Source organism: Eubalaena glacialis, chromosome 11 (genome assembly GCF_028564815.1).
Source record: "Eubalaena glacialis isolate mEubGla1 chromosome 11, mEubGla1.1.hap2.+ XY, whole genome shotgun sequence".
NCBI classification, from domain to species: domain Eukaryota; kingdom Metazoa; phylum Chordata; class Mammalia; order Artiodactyla; family Balaenidae; genus Eubalaena; species Eubalaena glacialis.
In genome coordinates this window covers 74,233,953-74,250,346 of record NC_083726.1, presented here as the reverse complement: position 1 = coordinate 74,250,346, position 16,394 = coordinate 74,233,953, and the positions used below count along the sequence as shown (strand labels likewise).

General features: G+C 36.3%; 1 protein-coding gene across 2 annotated transcripts in view; it reads left to right on the top strand.

Annotated features, from left to right (window-relative positions):
- Positions 1-294: 294 nt before the first annotated feature.
- Positions 295-16,394, top strand: part of LRRK2 (leucine rich repeat kinase 2) — a 159,409-nt gene continuing 143,309 nt past the window's right edge. Inside the window, exons 1-7 of one of the 2 annotated variants that reach the window (XM_061206211.1) lie at positions 295-542; positions 818-903; positions 5,319-5,428; positions 7,711-7,799; positions 11,105-11,239; positions 13,571-13,705; positions 16,133-16,264. In XM_061206211.1, the coding sequence (XP_061062194.1) occupies positions 389-542; positions 818-903; positions 5,319-5,428; positions 7,711-7,799; positions 11,105-11,239; positions 13,571-13,705; positions 16,133-16,264 (841 nt within the window). In that variant the 5' untranslated portion in view covers positions 295-388. Of the gene's footprint in view, positions 543-817; positions 904-5,318; positions 5,429-7,710; positions 7,800-11,104; positions 11,240-13,570; positions 13,706-16,132; positions 16,265-16,394 lie in introns of those variants that run through there. The other variant, XM_061206210.1, reaches the window with a different exon arrangement.

The following is a 16,394-nucleotide window of genomic DNA, read 5'->3' as shown; positions in this document are numbered from 1 at the left end:
ATCCGGTCTCGGGAGGCTGCGCCGGCCCGGTGTCCCGTCTCGGCCGGCGCGGGGGCCACGGCCACTGTCACCCGGGCCGGGCGGGCTCTTGCTGCGTCCTGCCCGCCTGCCACGGTTCTGCGGGCACCGCCCCTCAGCCGAACCTCTCGCAGGCCCCAGAGCTGTGTTTTGGCCCTGGGTGGGGGAGGGGGAAGCAGAGAAGGAGAGGGAGCGGGCGGGGGAGGGCGGCGCCGGGCGCGGAGCCGCCGCCTTTGCATAAATGGGCGGGCGTGGGTGCAGATGGAGTCAGCCGGGAGCGCTGGCTGCGGGCGGTGAGCTGGGCTCGTCTTCTGACCGGAGCGGCCGGCCTTGGTGCGGGAGGGGCGGCCGGTTTGGAGCAGGGTCGGTCATGGCCAGTGGCAGCTGCCAGGAGTGCGAGGAGGAGGATGAGGAAACTCTGAAGAAGTTGATAGTCAGGCTGAACAATGTCCAGGAAGGAAAACAGATAGAGACGCTGGTCCAAATCCTGGAGGATATGCTCGTGTTCACGTACGCCGACCACGGTAATCGTTTGCCAGGAAACTGTCCCTTTACCGCCCCCCCCGCCCCTCCTTCCCCCCCGGCCTTTTTTACAAACTTTCTCCCCCCGAACTTTGTGGCCGCACAAACCTGGATTCTTGAGAAGCCGCAAACTCTCTACTCCTTAGGGCAGAAAAGAGCTGACAATTCTAGGAAGGTCTTGAGCTCACTTCTTTTGCTTTTTCCCTCCTTTTCGGACTTAAAAGGGGTGCCATGAATCGTGACTTTGCTACTTTTCCCTAACCCCCTTCTTTTCCAGCCTCCAAGTTATTTCAAGACAAAAATGTCCACGTGCCTCTGTTGATCGTCTTGGACTCATATGTGAGAGTCGCTAGTGTGCAGCAGGTAAAGGATTTGTTTTCATTTCTCCCATTTCCCCTTCTCATTGGAAGTAAGTGTTTTTCTATTAATATTCTATACGCAGAGTTATGGGTTATTTCTGAGATTTGTCCTGACAAACCGCTGACTGTGGTTTTAGGATGGAAGCGTTTTCAAATCATTATCAAATGTTAACGGTGTAAGAGGGCCAACTATGTGCTCCCTAATTGTATTTAAGAAGTAACTTTATACAATTGGCTGACAGAATATGGATGGTGGTGGGAGGGGAATAATAATGGGTTGAGGTTTAGTTCTGACATTGGCTAGATGGCTAGTTCATCAGTGTTTAAATAAAATTATTCTAAGAATCTTCCCAATGTACAGCATGTCCTACAGATGACACAATTGTGAATAGTTTGGGAAAGAGGAATAATGAACAGTAATAGAACTAATAATAATTAAATTAATAAAATGAAGTTAATGGCAAACTCTCATAGGTTTAAGGTTTTCTTTTTTTTTAAACTTGAAGACAGATTTCTAACCTTTTTTAGTTGTAGTACACCTTGTATTATCTAAAGAGAGTGGTGTTTTAGGATTCCCCTATAAATTTAAATCTATACTTCTCAACCGTTTTCATATAAAATGAATGTAAAAGTGAATCTTAGAATCTGCACCGTAGGAAACCCAGAAATTTGTTACATATCTTAGATATATTTAAAAAGGAGCCTTAAGATGATAATTAAGAATGATATACAGTCAAAACAAAATTACTGCCTAAGGTTAACTTCCTTTGTAGATATTGAGATTTGGGGAACTGAAATTACTTTTTTCATTTGCATGTTAGATCCTGAAGGGAAAGAGAATTGAACTTTGAACTCTATCGAGGTGCAGTGTTTCTTAATACCTACTTGAGAGGCTAGACAGATGTAAGAATTATCTGGATCTCTAAGCCTGTATCTGTCTATCTTATGCTAATTTCTGTGTCTAGCTATGTCTAGTTTGGGTGAAACATATATCTAGCTTCTTTTATATGAAAATGCTTATATCTCAGATAAATGGTTACCTTTATTTTTCTTCAACTGAAATATTTCCCATCTGACTATTGATTTTCAGGCTGTTAGCAAATAAGATCATGAAAAAATGGAGACATGATAAAGACACTGTTCTTTTTAACATCCAATGCCTGAATTTTGCCCATGAAACATGAGTCACTCCCTGGCACTGGCCTGTTGTGCTTGCTACTCTCCACCCACATCATCCTTCTTACTTGCCTCTGCTTTGGTTTTCCAAAGTGCCTTGTCTGGCAGCCTCCATTCCTTGGATTCTGTTCTTGGTAGAGTCTCCTCTGCCAGGTACAACTCCGAACAACTGGGCCCTGGGTGGCCTTTGGTCTGCAGGGTCCAGAGGAGGCAGTGCTAGACTTGAGAATCCAGGGAAGCCTGCAACATTCCCACCACCTAATTCTTCTTCATTTTAGAAACTGCCTGAGCCTGGACATGTTTGTTTGGAGTAGTTATGAATGTCACTCAATATCCTTGCCCAGTAGGTACCAGAGATAAATGAAAATAAGGAATTGTCTTTTGATTTGGTAATTTAATGGAATAGAATTATTAGTTTCAGCACAATATATTAATCTACAAAGGGCATTATGTATATTATATCATTTGATTCTCGCTGGACTCTCACTATCCTCTCAGAAATCTCACTGAATGTTTTTTCCTCAGAATAAGTAGCTCATTTAGGATCGCAGAGCTAGTGACAGAGTCAGGACTCAAGCTTCACACACCTTCAGAATCTTTTTCCATCATATAGTAGGTGCTGATATCATAAGATTTTTGCACAAGTAAAAAGTACAATGGTATGGTACAAATACTGTGGCTGTGCTATGCACAATGACATTATCGATTTAAATTGTCATTGATCTTATCAAAGGGATGTGGAGTGGGGTAGCTCTACTGATATTTTAATACTCCACTTAAAAGAAAAAAAATTTTTTTTCCTTCAGATTTCTTCATATTACTGGTGAAATTAGTATAGATATTCTTTAAAGCTTTATATCTTGAATCAGCTGGAAGTGCTGAATTAAAAGCACTTGATGAATTTAAGGAGTTAAGGTAAAGTACCCTTCAAAAGTAAATAGTAAGGTTTGTTTTCAGAATTCATTTAACGTGACATTCCAGACTCTGAATATTTATTTTCAATGTCTTTTCATATTTTATTAGTTCTCCTTAATAAATGACAATCTTTAGAGAATTGGTAGTTAGGCTGCTGTCTTATAAATTTCTTTTCCTGTCAGTCATCTGATCATTTCTCTGTGTTCTTCAATTTACATTACTTCTCTTTATCCACACAGTTTCCACCTTTGATGTAAGTGAGTGAAATATATGAAAGTGACTAAAATTTTCTTTAACCCCTAGACTCTTTCCCATTGTGCATTACTTAGATACTTGAGTTTACAGAATAATTATAATAAAGTGAAACTACCAATTTAATTGTATTATAACTGTGCAGGATGGGAACCTTCTCTTTTTGAAAGATAAGCTTTTAATTGAATACATTAATGGATCAATTGTTAACCTCTGCTTTGCTGCTAGCGATTCTATTTAACCACGGAAGCTCAGTTGCCTCAGTCTTTTTGCAAAGCAATTACTGATACTGCTATTTCATCAACTAAAACAAAACAGGTTTTCTCCTTGAGTCAGCCATGCAAGTGCAGAGATGAGTATAGCATCCTGTGTGATTTATGATTTATTTCCCACCAGAAACTGTTCCAAATGTTAATTTTTGAAATACTTGGGGAAAAAAGTCTTGATGATTTTATGAAAGCACAAAAATAGCCAGTTTCTATGACATCCGGATTGTCAATATCTGTTCGGCTTAAGTGGAGGAGGTTGTCTACTTAAATATAGGTAAAAATAGCTGTCAGAAATTGCTTCCTTTTCAAGGAATTTGAAATCGTGTAAGAGGAAGTGATGACAGAGTAAAGCAATTCATGCTTAATCCAGAAAAGATCTGGAAATAATATTGTAAAGAGATCTTATGTAATCACTTTTATCTTATTAAATACCCCTTGTTTATTCCTGTAAACAAGTAGGAAACGTGCCATTATTCCTTTTTGGTTGCATAGAGATTTCTCCCCTTGTCACTCAACCCTCTGTACCACTCAGCTCCAACTCACGTATCCAGTCTCATTTAGCAATGGGCCCCTCTTTGGCAGCCTCCTCACCATTTAGCATCTTACTTTCCTTCCTCACAACTCATCAGTATTAGAAGTTTCCATTTCCCTATTTTAAGTGACCAAATTTATAATTCTTTTGAAATCTGACTCAAATCCTACCTTTTCTGTATTATATTCTTCCCTGAGTAATTCTAGCTAATCCTGCTTTCAGGATTCATATTATATTGGTATTTATCACACATCGTGCTTAGGCACTTTTTCATTAATCTCTAGATCTGCATGTATATGCATTTTCTATTTTCTTTTTCTGACCATATCAAGTTTAGTTCTGTAATATAGTAGAAAGAATTGAAGAGTCCTTAAATTTGGGGAGGAAAATATAACAGGAAAAGTGAGTTAAATTTAATCTCCAGTTTGGAATTAAAATATCGTATTTAAAAAAATGTATTTTTTTCAGAAGTAAAGAGCAGCTTATTCAAGTTGGCATCATGTATAAATGAGCTGAACGAAGGTATATTTAAAATGCATCAGTAAGATCATACTTAATTTGGAAAGGTGAGAGAGTTTAGGGACACTTGTGATGTCTAGACCTCATCAGCTCATATTTAGGTGTACGGAAGAAATCTAGAGGGGTCCACTGAGAAATTCTACCTCCTCTCTATCTCATAGTGCCTTTCTCTTTTACCTATGAAAGATGTGACATTGTCATCAGACGATGCTACTTCTTTTGCTATTTTTTCTAGCTCCATTATCTGGGGAGCAGTCTTTCCTGATAACTTACACTTTGCCATCAAAATCTCCAACTTCCCCTAATCCTCCATTCCAAACTACTTCATTTCTTCTTATAATTAAAGTACTAAATATTTAGAAGAAAATCTGTCAGGTAGATATGCCTTAAAAAGTACGAAGGCCTGAGAATAGCCTTTCCTGTACTTCATAATTTTGGTGTGTCCTCTAAAACTATTTTTTTTGTGTGTTTTATTTCCTTTTATTTAGACAATAGGCAGTCTATTGCCTTCATCATTCAGAAATGTTATAATATTTTTTGTATGCCTTTTCAGTAGATTTTTGAAGAAAGATGTATTCTAAGTATATGAGTTGCTTTTCTCAGCAAGCATTTTTAGAGTATCATTTTGTTTTAAAATAATTATTTTAAAATAATGTAGCCACCTATTCTATTAAGAATGAAGAGATTCTTTGACTGAATATATTCTATTTGTGTGGTTTTTTTTGAAATGTGAATATTTGTCTTTCTTGTTTTTAGGTGGGTTGGTCACTTTTATGCAAATTAATAGAAATCTGTCCAAATACAATGCAAAGCTTAATGGGTCCCCAGGATATTGGACATGATTGGGAAGTCCTAGGGGTTCACCAGTAAGTATGTAAAAACAAACTGCATTGAATATTTATCTGTACATATGACAACCCTTCCCTTGATACATTATATTTGCAATCCAAGCCAATCTAGTAAAAATCCTTTAAAATACATATAGTTTTCCTTGAATCAATGATTTACATTTATAGAGAGCTTTTGACTCAGAAGTCTATAATCTATTTGAATTAGAAAACTAACATTTGAGGTAAGAAGTCAGGTGTTGTTATTATTTTAATAATATAATAATAGTTACACAATTGATTAAGTTGTAGATTGTTAATGACTGCTTATGAATTCAAACAAAGGAAAGATTTTTTTTTCTTTTTTTACTTATTAATAGTAGAACTGACACAAACTACTACTTCTTCAAAACAAAAATATGGGAACTAAAATGTTCTATAAATAGTAATTTAGAAGTTTATGCTTTACTGTCTTTAAAAAGTACATTTATGTATATTCATACATATATATTTAATGAGCTTAAACTACAGCTTTCAAAATGAAGAAAAAAGGGGAAATTATCTTTCAGCACATCTGCAGCCAAATCTTGATAGCTATTTACCAGCTATATTATTGCAGTTTGCAACATAATGACTTCTTAAATGAGACTACTTCTTTAGCCATAATTAGTTAAGAAAAACTTTTCTGAAAAAAAAATGTGTTTCCAGGAAAATCCTTTTTGGATAACTTTGTTTCTTGACATTTAAGAAAATATCTTCTGTCATCAACTTTAGATGTTCTTTATACCTAATGTGACTTTTCTTTACCACAGAGAAGTGAATACTAATTGCTTCCAAAGGCATATTGCTTGTGGAAAACGTAATTAATGCAAAACTAAATTTTACATCTTTGCATTATTTATTAGTATTAACTGTGGCTGCAGATTTTGACAAATCAGAGCTGTTTGTTCATAGGCGAGCATGTCCGTGCTTATACATTTTTCCATCTTTGATAAACATGTGTTGCTGTTCTTCGGTTTCTAGCATCTAAAGAGTGTGCTTTGAAAAGAGACTATTTACAGTTAATAGGTGTTCTCATCTCCAAACTAATCTCTGAAATTCTATGAGTCAGTAGTAAAGAATACTGCATTTAATGAGGAATTAGACAAAATATGCCTGCAATTAGTAGTTGTAATGTTATGTGTCCCTTGGTTTGGATGAGAATTTCCAAGATCCCCAAAGATTAGCCATCTATAACTTTAGGGAGCAATGGAAAACTCATCTAGTCATATTCTAGTGTAAACCAAATGTTCAAATTAACTTACATAAACGTTTCTACAGGGAGTTTCATTCACTCATTTATTTGGTCACTCACTCATCATTCATTCACCTTCTGTTCATCAGGTATTACACTCCTTTAGGCCAGAAGTAGTGTGAACAGTATAGACACACTCTGTCTACAGTGGAGCATATTAGATCATTACCAGCAAATATTTATTGTAAAACATATCTCCTTATATTCAAGGACTTTTATCCCCCCAAAGGCTTACAGTACTAAAGGAGAAATCTCTTGTGTGGTGTTGAAGCCAGGAATAGTGGGAATGGTGCAGGGAGAGGTAGGGGCAGCATAGGTAGGAGGAGAATTGACAGAATCGAAGGACAGGGTCTCTCAATTCCTCACCTCACCACCTGGAGACCACGTGCCAAGTTTCTTGGATCTAGGTGAAGCCATGGAGGCTCTCTCTTCTCCTAACAATAGAAAGCCAAACAGCACTGGGTAGGAATAGACTAAAGATTGTATATTTTAGAATTGATAACTCAGGGACTCAAATTTAATGCATTTGAACTAATTGAATACTATTGATAGACTAGGTTCACTTTCTGTTATAAAATATCAATTTCTCTTTCAAAAATAGTAAAAATCAATAATTTAAATATTCAAATGGTTCTTAATTTTTATATACAAGCTAACATTTTAATTACATCTCTCTATAATATATCAATGTGTATAACATATAATTCACAAGTTTGTATCACATATAAAATGATTGATCCCTTGGTGCATATAACTCAATATTATTTTGGATATAGAATTGGGTGAAATAAGTTAATAATTGAATTTGAATATTTAGAGGAAAAAGTTATAACTTTTCTATTGAGACTCATAATAATTCCCTGTTAATCATCATAAACCTGGCTCAGGTTTACAGGGAGAAAAGATACACTAGCTTCAATATAGGGAATGAAATACAATGAGATGAATAAAAATGTAGGTAAGTAAAAAACAATATCTAAAAGAGCAAACATCTAGGTATGATCTTGATTTTTGTTTTTAATTACAGACTGATTCTTAAAATGCTAACAGTTCATAATGCCAGTGTCAACCTGTCAACAGTTGGATTGAAGGCCTTAGATCTTCTCCTAACTTCAGGTAGTGTATACACACATTTTTAATGTTGACTCAAAAAAACATTTTAAACCATTTGCTAAATGTGTTTTGATGTTTTTATAAAAGTATAATCACATAATATAACCTCAATATTGATGACTTCCAAAATTCTGTGTTTCCATTTTCCATTTTTTAAAAAATAAATTTATTTATTTATTTTTGGCTGCATTGGGTCTTCGTTGCTGTGCGCGGGCTTTCTCTAGCTGCGGGGAGCAGGGGCTACTTTTCATTGTGTGCGCGGGCTTCTCACTGGGTGGCTTCTCTTTGTTGTGGAGCATGGGCTCTAGGCGTGTGGGCTTCAGTAGTTGTGGCATGTGGGCTCAGTAGTTGTGGCTTGCGGGCTCTAGAGCACAGGCTCAGTAGTTGCAGTGCACGGGCTTTGTTGCTCTGTGGCATGTGGGATCTTCCTGGACCAGGGCCCAAACCCGTGTCCCCTGCACTGGCAGGCAGATTCTTAACCATTGCGCCACCAGGGAAGCCCCTCCATTTTCTTTCCTTATCTCTTTTCTCTACACTTTTTCTCTCAAAAATACCACCCAACATCTTGGCCTTAAACATCACCTTATATATTACTCCCAAATCTAATTTCTGTCCCCAGCTTTGCTCCTCAGATCTGGTCCCACATCTCACATTCTCATTAGTTTGTTAGCCATACATGTCCTTGTCATGACTGTATTGTACTTCATTATATCTCTAATATGTTTTCTATAATATATGCTCTAGAGTATGACATAATAGTAATATGTCATAATAAAAATATATAGCATTTCTTCTTGAGTGCTTGCTAAATGCTAGGCTTAACATGTAAAATACTTAATATGCTTTTAAAAGCATAATCCTCAAAACATCCCTTCAGTTTAGTATTTTATCTCAGTTTTTTAGAGAACACTGAAGCATGGAGAGATTGCCTCAGCCATAAAGTAGTAGAACCAGGGTCTGATTTCACATATCAGGTTCTTTCCCTGAGTAAACTTCTACTTGGAGGATAATGGACCTGAAAACAAAGAATGTTGCTGTGGTGCAATAGTTGTGATCATTGCTGTGACAGACACTTGCTATGATGTAAGGTTCTGAGAAGAAAGGCTACTTTCAGGGAAGCTAAGCATGAAGGATAGGGTGGATTTCCTTCAAAGTGTGAAGGGTGCTTTAGGTCAAGAAAACAGCATGTGCAGCGTTGCAGAGGCCTGGGAGGGGCTGGATGTGTGGGTGGTAAGATTTTTAAAGGCCCTCATTGGCCATGCTAAATGATGAAGGTCCAATAGGAGAAAGAGAAAGGAAGAAAGAGGGTGAAGATCAGAGAATGAACTGGAGAGGGATAGGAAAGACCAGAAGGTACTCACCACTTCACCAGAGACTTTTATTAAAATATATAATGGGATGTACTAACTAGTCTTAACTATGGTTTATTTAAACTCATCCTTGGGATCTTTTTTTTTTGGTGGGGGTGGGGAGGTAAAGATTTATTCTCCATTTGGCAATGGACAGGAGGTTTATGAATTTGAGAAATCTCCCAACATGAATATATCAAGGTTAGCAGCATGTAGACAAATAGGAAATTTGACATGTGTTTTGAAAAGACTAGTTAATTTCTTCCACGTAACATTAAGAATTTTGAGCTTTTAGGAAAGTTTGTAATGCGTTTTAGAGTTCATTTCAGGTACTTATTAGAGGCTAATTTATGAATCATTTTTTTGTTTGGCTTATTTGTTAACTGAGGTAATAGTTATTGGGCACTTACTGCTGTGCTGGCTGCTAGAGAACTCTCAGACGGGTGAGGCAAAGCTCCTACAATGTAGAAGTTCACAGTCCAGCACCCCTGTCCAATATAACTTTTTGCAATGAAGGAAATGTTGTATATGTTCAAAATCATGGCGAGTAGCCACGTGTGGTGATTGAACATTGGAAATGTGAGAAACTGAATTTTAATTTTATTTAATTTTAATTGATTTAAATTTGAGTTTAAGTAGCCTCATGTGATTGGTGGCTACAGAATTGGACAGCACTGATAAAGAGATAAAAAGCATTTAAAGAAATGATTTCAATGTAATGAGGAAAGTACTCTAGCAGAGATATGAAGAAAACCACCATAGGAACAAAGAGAAGAGAGCAGCTAAGCTCATTTGTAGGAGTTAAGAGCATGGTCATGACCTGCTTTAATTTTAATCCAGCTCTGCCTCTTATTTGTTCTACTTCGGGCAAAGTCACTGCATCACTTCTGTGCCTCAGTTTCCTTATCTCTATCTAACATGAGGATTGCACCTACTTCACGGGGTTGTGGTGGTTTACACATGTTAGAGTGAATTATCTAATACTTCAACCTATGTCTGACATTTTATGTGCTGTAGAAGTGTTTGCTACAACTACCACTCCTACAGTTTTTATTGACAGACTAGGTACTGTTTGTGTTATTTCTTGATTTAAGGTAGGATCATATTTGGTGCAGAAAATGGCAAGGGCATTCCATGCAGCTAGTGCAAGTGCAAAAAGATATCAAAAGAAATGTGTTCATGATGAGCAAGGAGTTTAGCATGTTTGGAGTCAGTAGTGCAGGGAGGGATGTGAGGCTGATGAGATACATGTAGTCTGTGGGGAGTCTTGTTTGTCAGACTGAGGAGTGCGAGAAGGCCTTAGAAGACTTCAGCAAGGGATTTACAGATCACATTTGTGTTTTAGAAATATAATGCAGCAGGTAAACTAGTTAGGTAAGGATTTGGACCTGCCAGAGCAATTAAGCAATTGTGTTTGCATTCTAGGTGAGAAGTGTTGGGGTCCGGAACAAGACAGAAATTGAGGGGCCTAGTTCAAAAGGAGTTTTTGAGATATTTAGAAGTTAGACTTGAAGGACTTGGTAATGAGTTGATTCTTTGGCTAGTCAGAGAATGAGAAGAGAGAGGGAGGATGAAAGAAGGAAGATGACTGTAGTTTCTCTGGTAACTATTGGATGGTGGTTATTGATAAAGAGATGGAACTGGAGTAGGCTAGGTTTGGGGTGGCCATGGAGTATTCAGACGGTGTTGTCTAAGAGGCAGGTAGAAATGTTTCAGGAATTCGGGGCAAGAGATCTTGGCTATGGGTATTGATTGGGAATCACAGAGTTATAGTAAAGTGTACTGGGAATTTATCTCATTTAGAAAGACCGTAAAGCTTGATAGGTCTAACATCTGGGGCAATTAAGTGGTTCATCAAAAAGAGAAGTCCACAAACCATTCATAGCCCTCATGTAGAAATGAAGACATTAAATGTTAAAGCAGCTATTTACTTGGAGCATATTGTTCTCTTTGAAATAGGTAAAATCACTTTGCTGATATTGGATGAAGAAAATGATATTTTCTTGTTAATTTTCGATTCCATGCGCACATTTTCAGCCAATGACGAAGTCCAGAAACTTGGATGCAAAGCTTTACATGTGCTGTTTGAGAGAGGTATTTAAAATGTCAAATTCTTTATTTTGGTATTTATATAAGAAGAAAGGGTTTATAGTGGGATAAGTAGGATATAATTATGATAATAAGAAAATATCTGAAATTGTACTATTTATTAAATTTGGATTGTCAGTCAAGGATAAGTAATGGGGTTAATTCAGAAATATTGCTTGTTTTTGCAGAATGAATTTCATTCATGGATTATCAATTATGTAATTGTAGTAAACTTTCTTCCATTGCTTAACAAGGCATAGGTTCACTTTGCAAACTGTATGTGTAGGAGTTAAGGAAGAAAAAGTAATACTGTGAAGCCAAGCATAGGTTAAGTTTGGGTTTATGATGTTAAGTCATCACCAGAGGTTTTAGAAATTGCTAAAGGCTCTGGATAAAGAACCAAGAGGTTTACAAAGTGTCCCTTAGGAAAAAGACTAATACGTATTTTATCACATGGCACTGAGAATGATGACAGAGATAACCATGTAATTTTATAGTTGGTTGGAACCTTTAGTCCTTCCACTGGCTTGATGAGGAAATGGATCAGAGAAGTGAAATGAGTAACCTGCCTGAGAGTACACAGCTAGTTATCTCCATTACAGTTCAATTTACCACAGTTTTTGAGAGCACCTTTTGTGTCATTATGAGAGCCAACAGTGCTAGGAGTTTAGGATAAGAATAACGTATGTGGGCCCTGTGTTCATATCAGTTTACCTACTCTAGTTTCTGGAAGCTCCAGGAATGGAAATTCTACTGTTTAATTCCCTGTCTTATTCCAGAAAGACTTCCAATAGCTTATAGATATTTATAATACATTAGAGGAAAAGAAAAATGAATGAGGAAATGGGTGAAGGGAAAATGATATGAAGCTAGGTTAAATTTACTGCTTACTTCAGATCCTGTATCTTTGCAAAGGGATGGACCAGAAATTTGGTTCTTTGCTTCCTATCAGGCAAAGAGGTAAACATCATTGGTTACAAAGTTACTTGAGATAAAAGTAAACTCATTAATCAGAAGAAGCAATCAGTCTCATGGGAGACTTGAGAAAATACTCCCTTGGGTTTCCCTGGATAAGTTGATAAAATACATACAGTTTGAAAGGAACACAAAGTGTATTTCAGTGAAAGAGATTCTACCAAGAGTCAGAACAGCATGGGCATGGGGCTCAGCTCTCTGGTGGTGGAGGAGAGGAATGGAGGAACTGCATGTCTTCTCTAAATGTCATATCTTGAATCTAAGCTTTTGATAAGAATTGGGCAGAATAGAGTTTGAGGAATTACTGTCTTGAGGGCTTATAATCTTCTGTGCTGCAGTTGAAGGGGCACATTCCTATTCATGAAAGAAGGGTTAGCATCACTCACCAGCATTGTGGGATCCATCTAGGACATATGGAGAAGCACCAGGGAATGTTAAAAAGACGATCTTATTTGATAGATCAGCGCTGACAGTATTGTGATTGTAAATGTAGAGTAGAAACATTTCTGAAGTTTTCAAGAATATGAAGTTCCCCAGGACTTAGTGGCACGTGTAAAGTTAATTTTCAAAATTTGAAACTATGGTCTGGAAACTGTTTCATAAAATGAGAAGGTTTGGTGATACTTCTCATTTATTAGAAGAACCCAGTCAATTTCACATATTATATGGACTATTGGTGTAAAGTTGAACAACAAAAAGTAATGTTGATTATGAAGAGTGACACTAACATTTATGTCAGTGTCCTTCTCAGGCTAGATAAACCAGATTTTTATACATGTTTTTGAGGTTCCCACCCAATAAAATGACTCCAAATGAAACTCATTGGCTTGATCCCAAGACTTTAATTATGAAAATTAATGATGACAATTTTTGATCTCTGATGAAGTCAAGACCATTAAGATAAAGTATTTCAAATCTAATTACTTGTTATTTGCTAAAGTTCATTCCTCTTGAACTCATGCATTTAGCTGAGCTGCCCTTCAGCAATGTACCATTAACCACTCCTTTTTAAGTATTGTGATATGTTCACTTCAGTAGGCCATCTTTATTATTCATTGATTAGTTTTCTCTAGAATCTTTCAAATGAAATTGTGAATAATTTTATTTTTCTGAGAACTGTTTGGTCACTACATTTCAAAACATGGAATAACTAATATGGGTCAAAACAAAATTATTTTAACCTCAATAGCTTTTTTTCCCATTATAAAATTCCTAGGAAGGGCTCTTTGCTAAAATATAATTTTTAATTTATGTTTGTTGTATCTACTGTTTTATCTAATCATCATGAATATTATATTTTTGAGTAATTAAACTTTTATATCATGTTTGAGCTCTTTCGGTATTTTGTCTTTCATTTTTTAGTTTCAGAGGAGCAACTGGCTGAATTTGTTGAGAATAAAGATTATATGATATTGCTAAGTACATTAAAAAATTTTAAAGATGAAGAGGAAATTGTGTTTCATGTACTGCACTGTTTACATTCCCTAGCAATTCCTTGTAAGTAGCCTGCATACATGGTTTCATTTTTGAATCTGAAAAATTACAATATATCTTCTTTCTGAGTGTGTTTCAAAAATATTTTTATTATTTAGAAACTTGTAGATGCTAAACTCATACATTTATTCATTTAATAAATTTTTATTTATTGATGCTGTACTGCTGCTGGCTATGGGCTTGGTGCTGGAGAAGCAGTAGCAGAAAATATAAACATGTTTCTTTCCTTTTCTGACCCCATAGTACCCCACAACATAAAGATAAGCATGGAAGTGATTACGAAGTATTATTGGGCAAGTGTTGGCAGAAGTACCTAGGGTTTTGAGAACAAACAGGGAGAGAGGCAAGATCTCTCAGCAGAGTCTTAAATGATGAGGAGAGCTTTGTGTGTGGAGAGGTGTGAGGTGAAGTAGAAGTGCAGGCAGTATCCCAGGCAGTGGGCATCCTAAGCGTAAAGATCCTGGAGCAAAAGAGAGCATAGAGGAATCAAGAGGATAAAAGTAGCTCAGTAAACTGTATTTATAAGTGTGTGCACGCATGCGTGTGTGTAATGCACATGCAGAGCCCTGGGCATCTGCTCCTGTGCCATTTCATGGAGGTAGGGGAAGGGCTTGATGAGAGTCAGTGGATGAGGCTGGAGACATAACCAGATCCTAGGTCCTGAGAAGCCACAGGAAGGAGTTTGAACTTTATTGTGATTCTTGTTTAACATTTGGGTGATGCTATGAAATCTAGCCACTTTTATAACAAAAAAAGTACAAATAAGAAGAAATTAATTTGCTGTGTGTGCTACCAGTCAATACTAATGGACTAAAATAATACATCAGATTTCTATTACTTCTGTTTTGTAAGTGCACATGAGCATTTTGTATTTCATGTATTACCCGTTTGGGCTTGTACAGGATTTACACATGCATTTATCTGGTAATAATTTCATCTTCACACATGTGAAGTTGTGAGGATTAAATCAGTTAAATAATGTGAAAAATGTAGAATAGTACCTGGTAATGTAATGTAGTAAGTGTGGTTAAAACACTGACAGTATTACTACATGCTTTGTATTTCATACATATGTAGCTTATTATATATAATATGCATATATGGTTTCAGACGTAGAAATCTCACAGATGTGAGACTAATCCCCTTGTGAAAGAATGCCCTTTCTTAATAATGGTTATAAAATCCTTCATTTTCTTATCCATGGAAAGTTAAACTCTTAGAAGTAGATGGGGCAGAACAATAATAGAAAATGGAATTTAAACTTCTCTGAGTCATCTACTGCCAACAAACTGAATATATTCTTCATTTTACCTTTCCTTGGCTATACATTTATTTATTTATTTTGTGCTGGTTGTTTTGAAATTCATTCTTTTCCACCCACATCACCATAACTCCAGTGTAAATGTGCTGATTCATAAAGAAAAGGTCAAAGAAAGCAGCAACTAAAAATAAAAAAAAAGCAAGTGTTTTAAACTTTACCTTGAATCTAGAGCAAGTTGTATCTTTGATTCTGAATAAAAGGAGGTAATTGCGTTAAGGCCATTTCCTTTCTTTTCATTTCCTTCTTTTTCCATATTTAGTGTTTTTTAAATACAACTTAAACATTAAAAATGTAGTTTTTGGAAAACAGTTGGTTAGTTTGATTGTGCCAAAAAAGAAAGAAAAATGTTTTGCAAGCACCTTTTTTTCTGTCTGTTTTAAGAATTGTCAACATTTCATTCAGACATATAAATTAGTTTTCTCCACTTAGGTTCACATACTCTTGATTAATTGCCTTTCCCAGTGGATTCTTTCCTTCCTTTGTAGTTCACCTATGTTTATCCCTTAGTTATACATTTTAATATTATGTCTCTCCTCTCCCCTTCATCCATTCTTTTCCCTGTCTATCTCAGAGCCTTCAGGAAGCTCGGTTTTGCTGCCTTTTACACTGGCTGCTCTTCTGCTGCCCTTCTGGAATGGACAGGAAATATATGATAGCTGATTCTACCTCTTCTATTGTATGATATAATCTTGATTTTCTTCTGTTGGTTTGAGGAAAAGGAGCAATTAAAATCCGTTATCCAATGGAATAGTGCCTCATTCGGAAACAGGCCCCAAATCCATTTATTTGAAAACTTACGGCCAAAACTTTACACATTTTGACTTATATAGAAAGCACTCTCAGTTTTCCCTTTATTTTTTTTAAGTTTTTAAGCCAAAAATACAGGAATAAAGCAACTTTCCCTTAATGCTAGAGATGAGTCCTAAATCGTATTATATTAACATCGAACAACAGTATTTTTATAGCTATTTGACAGAACATGATATTTAAATTTGGAAATGTAGCCATTATACTGCCATATATTTAAAATCTCTGTAAGGTGTCTTTGTATGCTTATTTCAAAGGGGAAATTATTACCTTATTGATAATTATGATTTCTTTAAATTTAGGCAGTAATGTTGAAGTCCTCATGAGTGGCAATGTCAGGTGTTATAATATTGCGGTAGAAGCCATGATAGCATTCCCTATCAGTGAAAAAATTCAAGAAGTGAGTTGCTGCTTGCTCCATAGGCTTACATTAGGTAAGTTATAATTCTTGGTTAATTTATCGCAGTCTATATGATGTAAGTATATATAGCATACATATGTTTATGTTTATGGATAAGTAACATATTGACATACACTGGATGGAAATATTGTAAATTAGCAAAC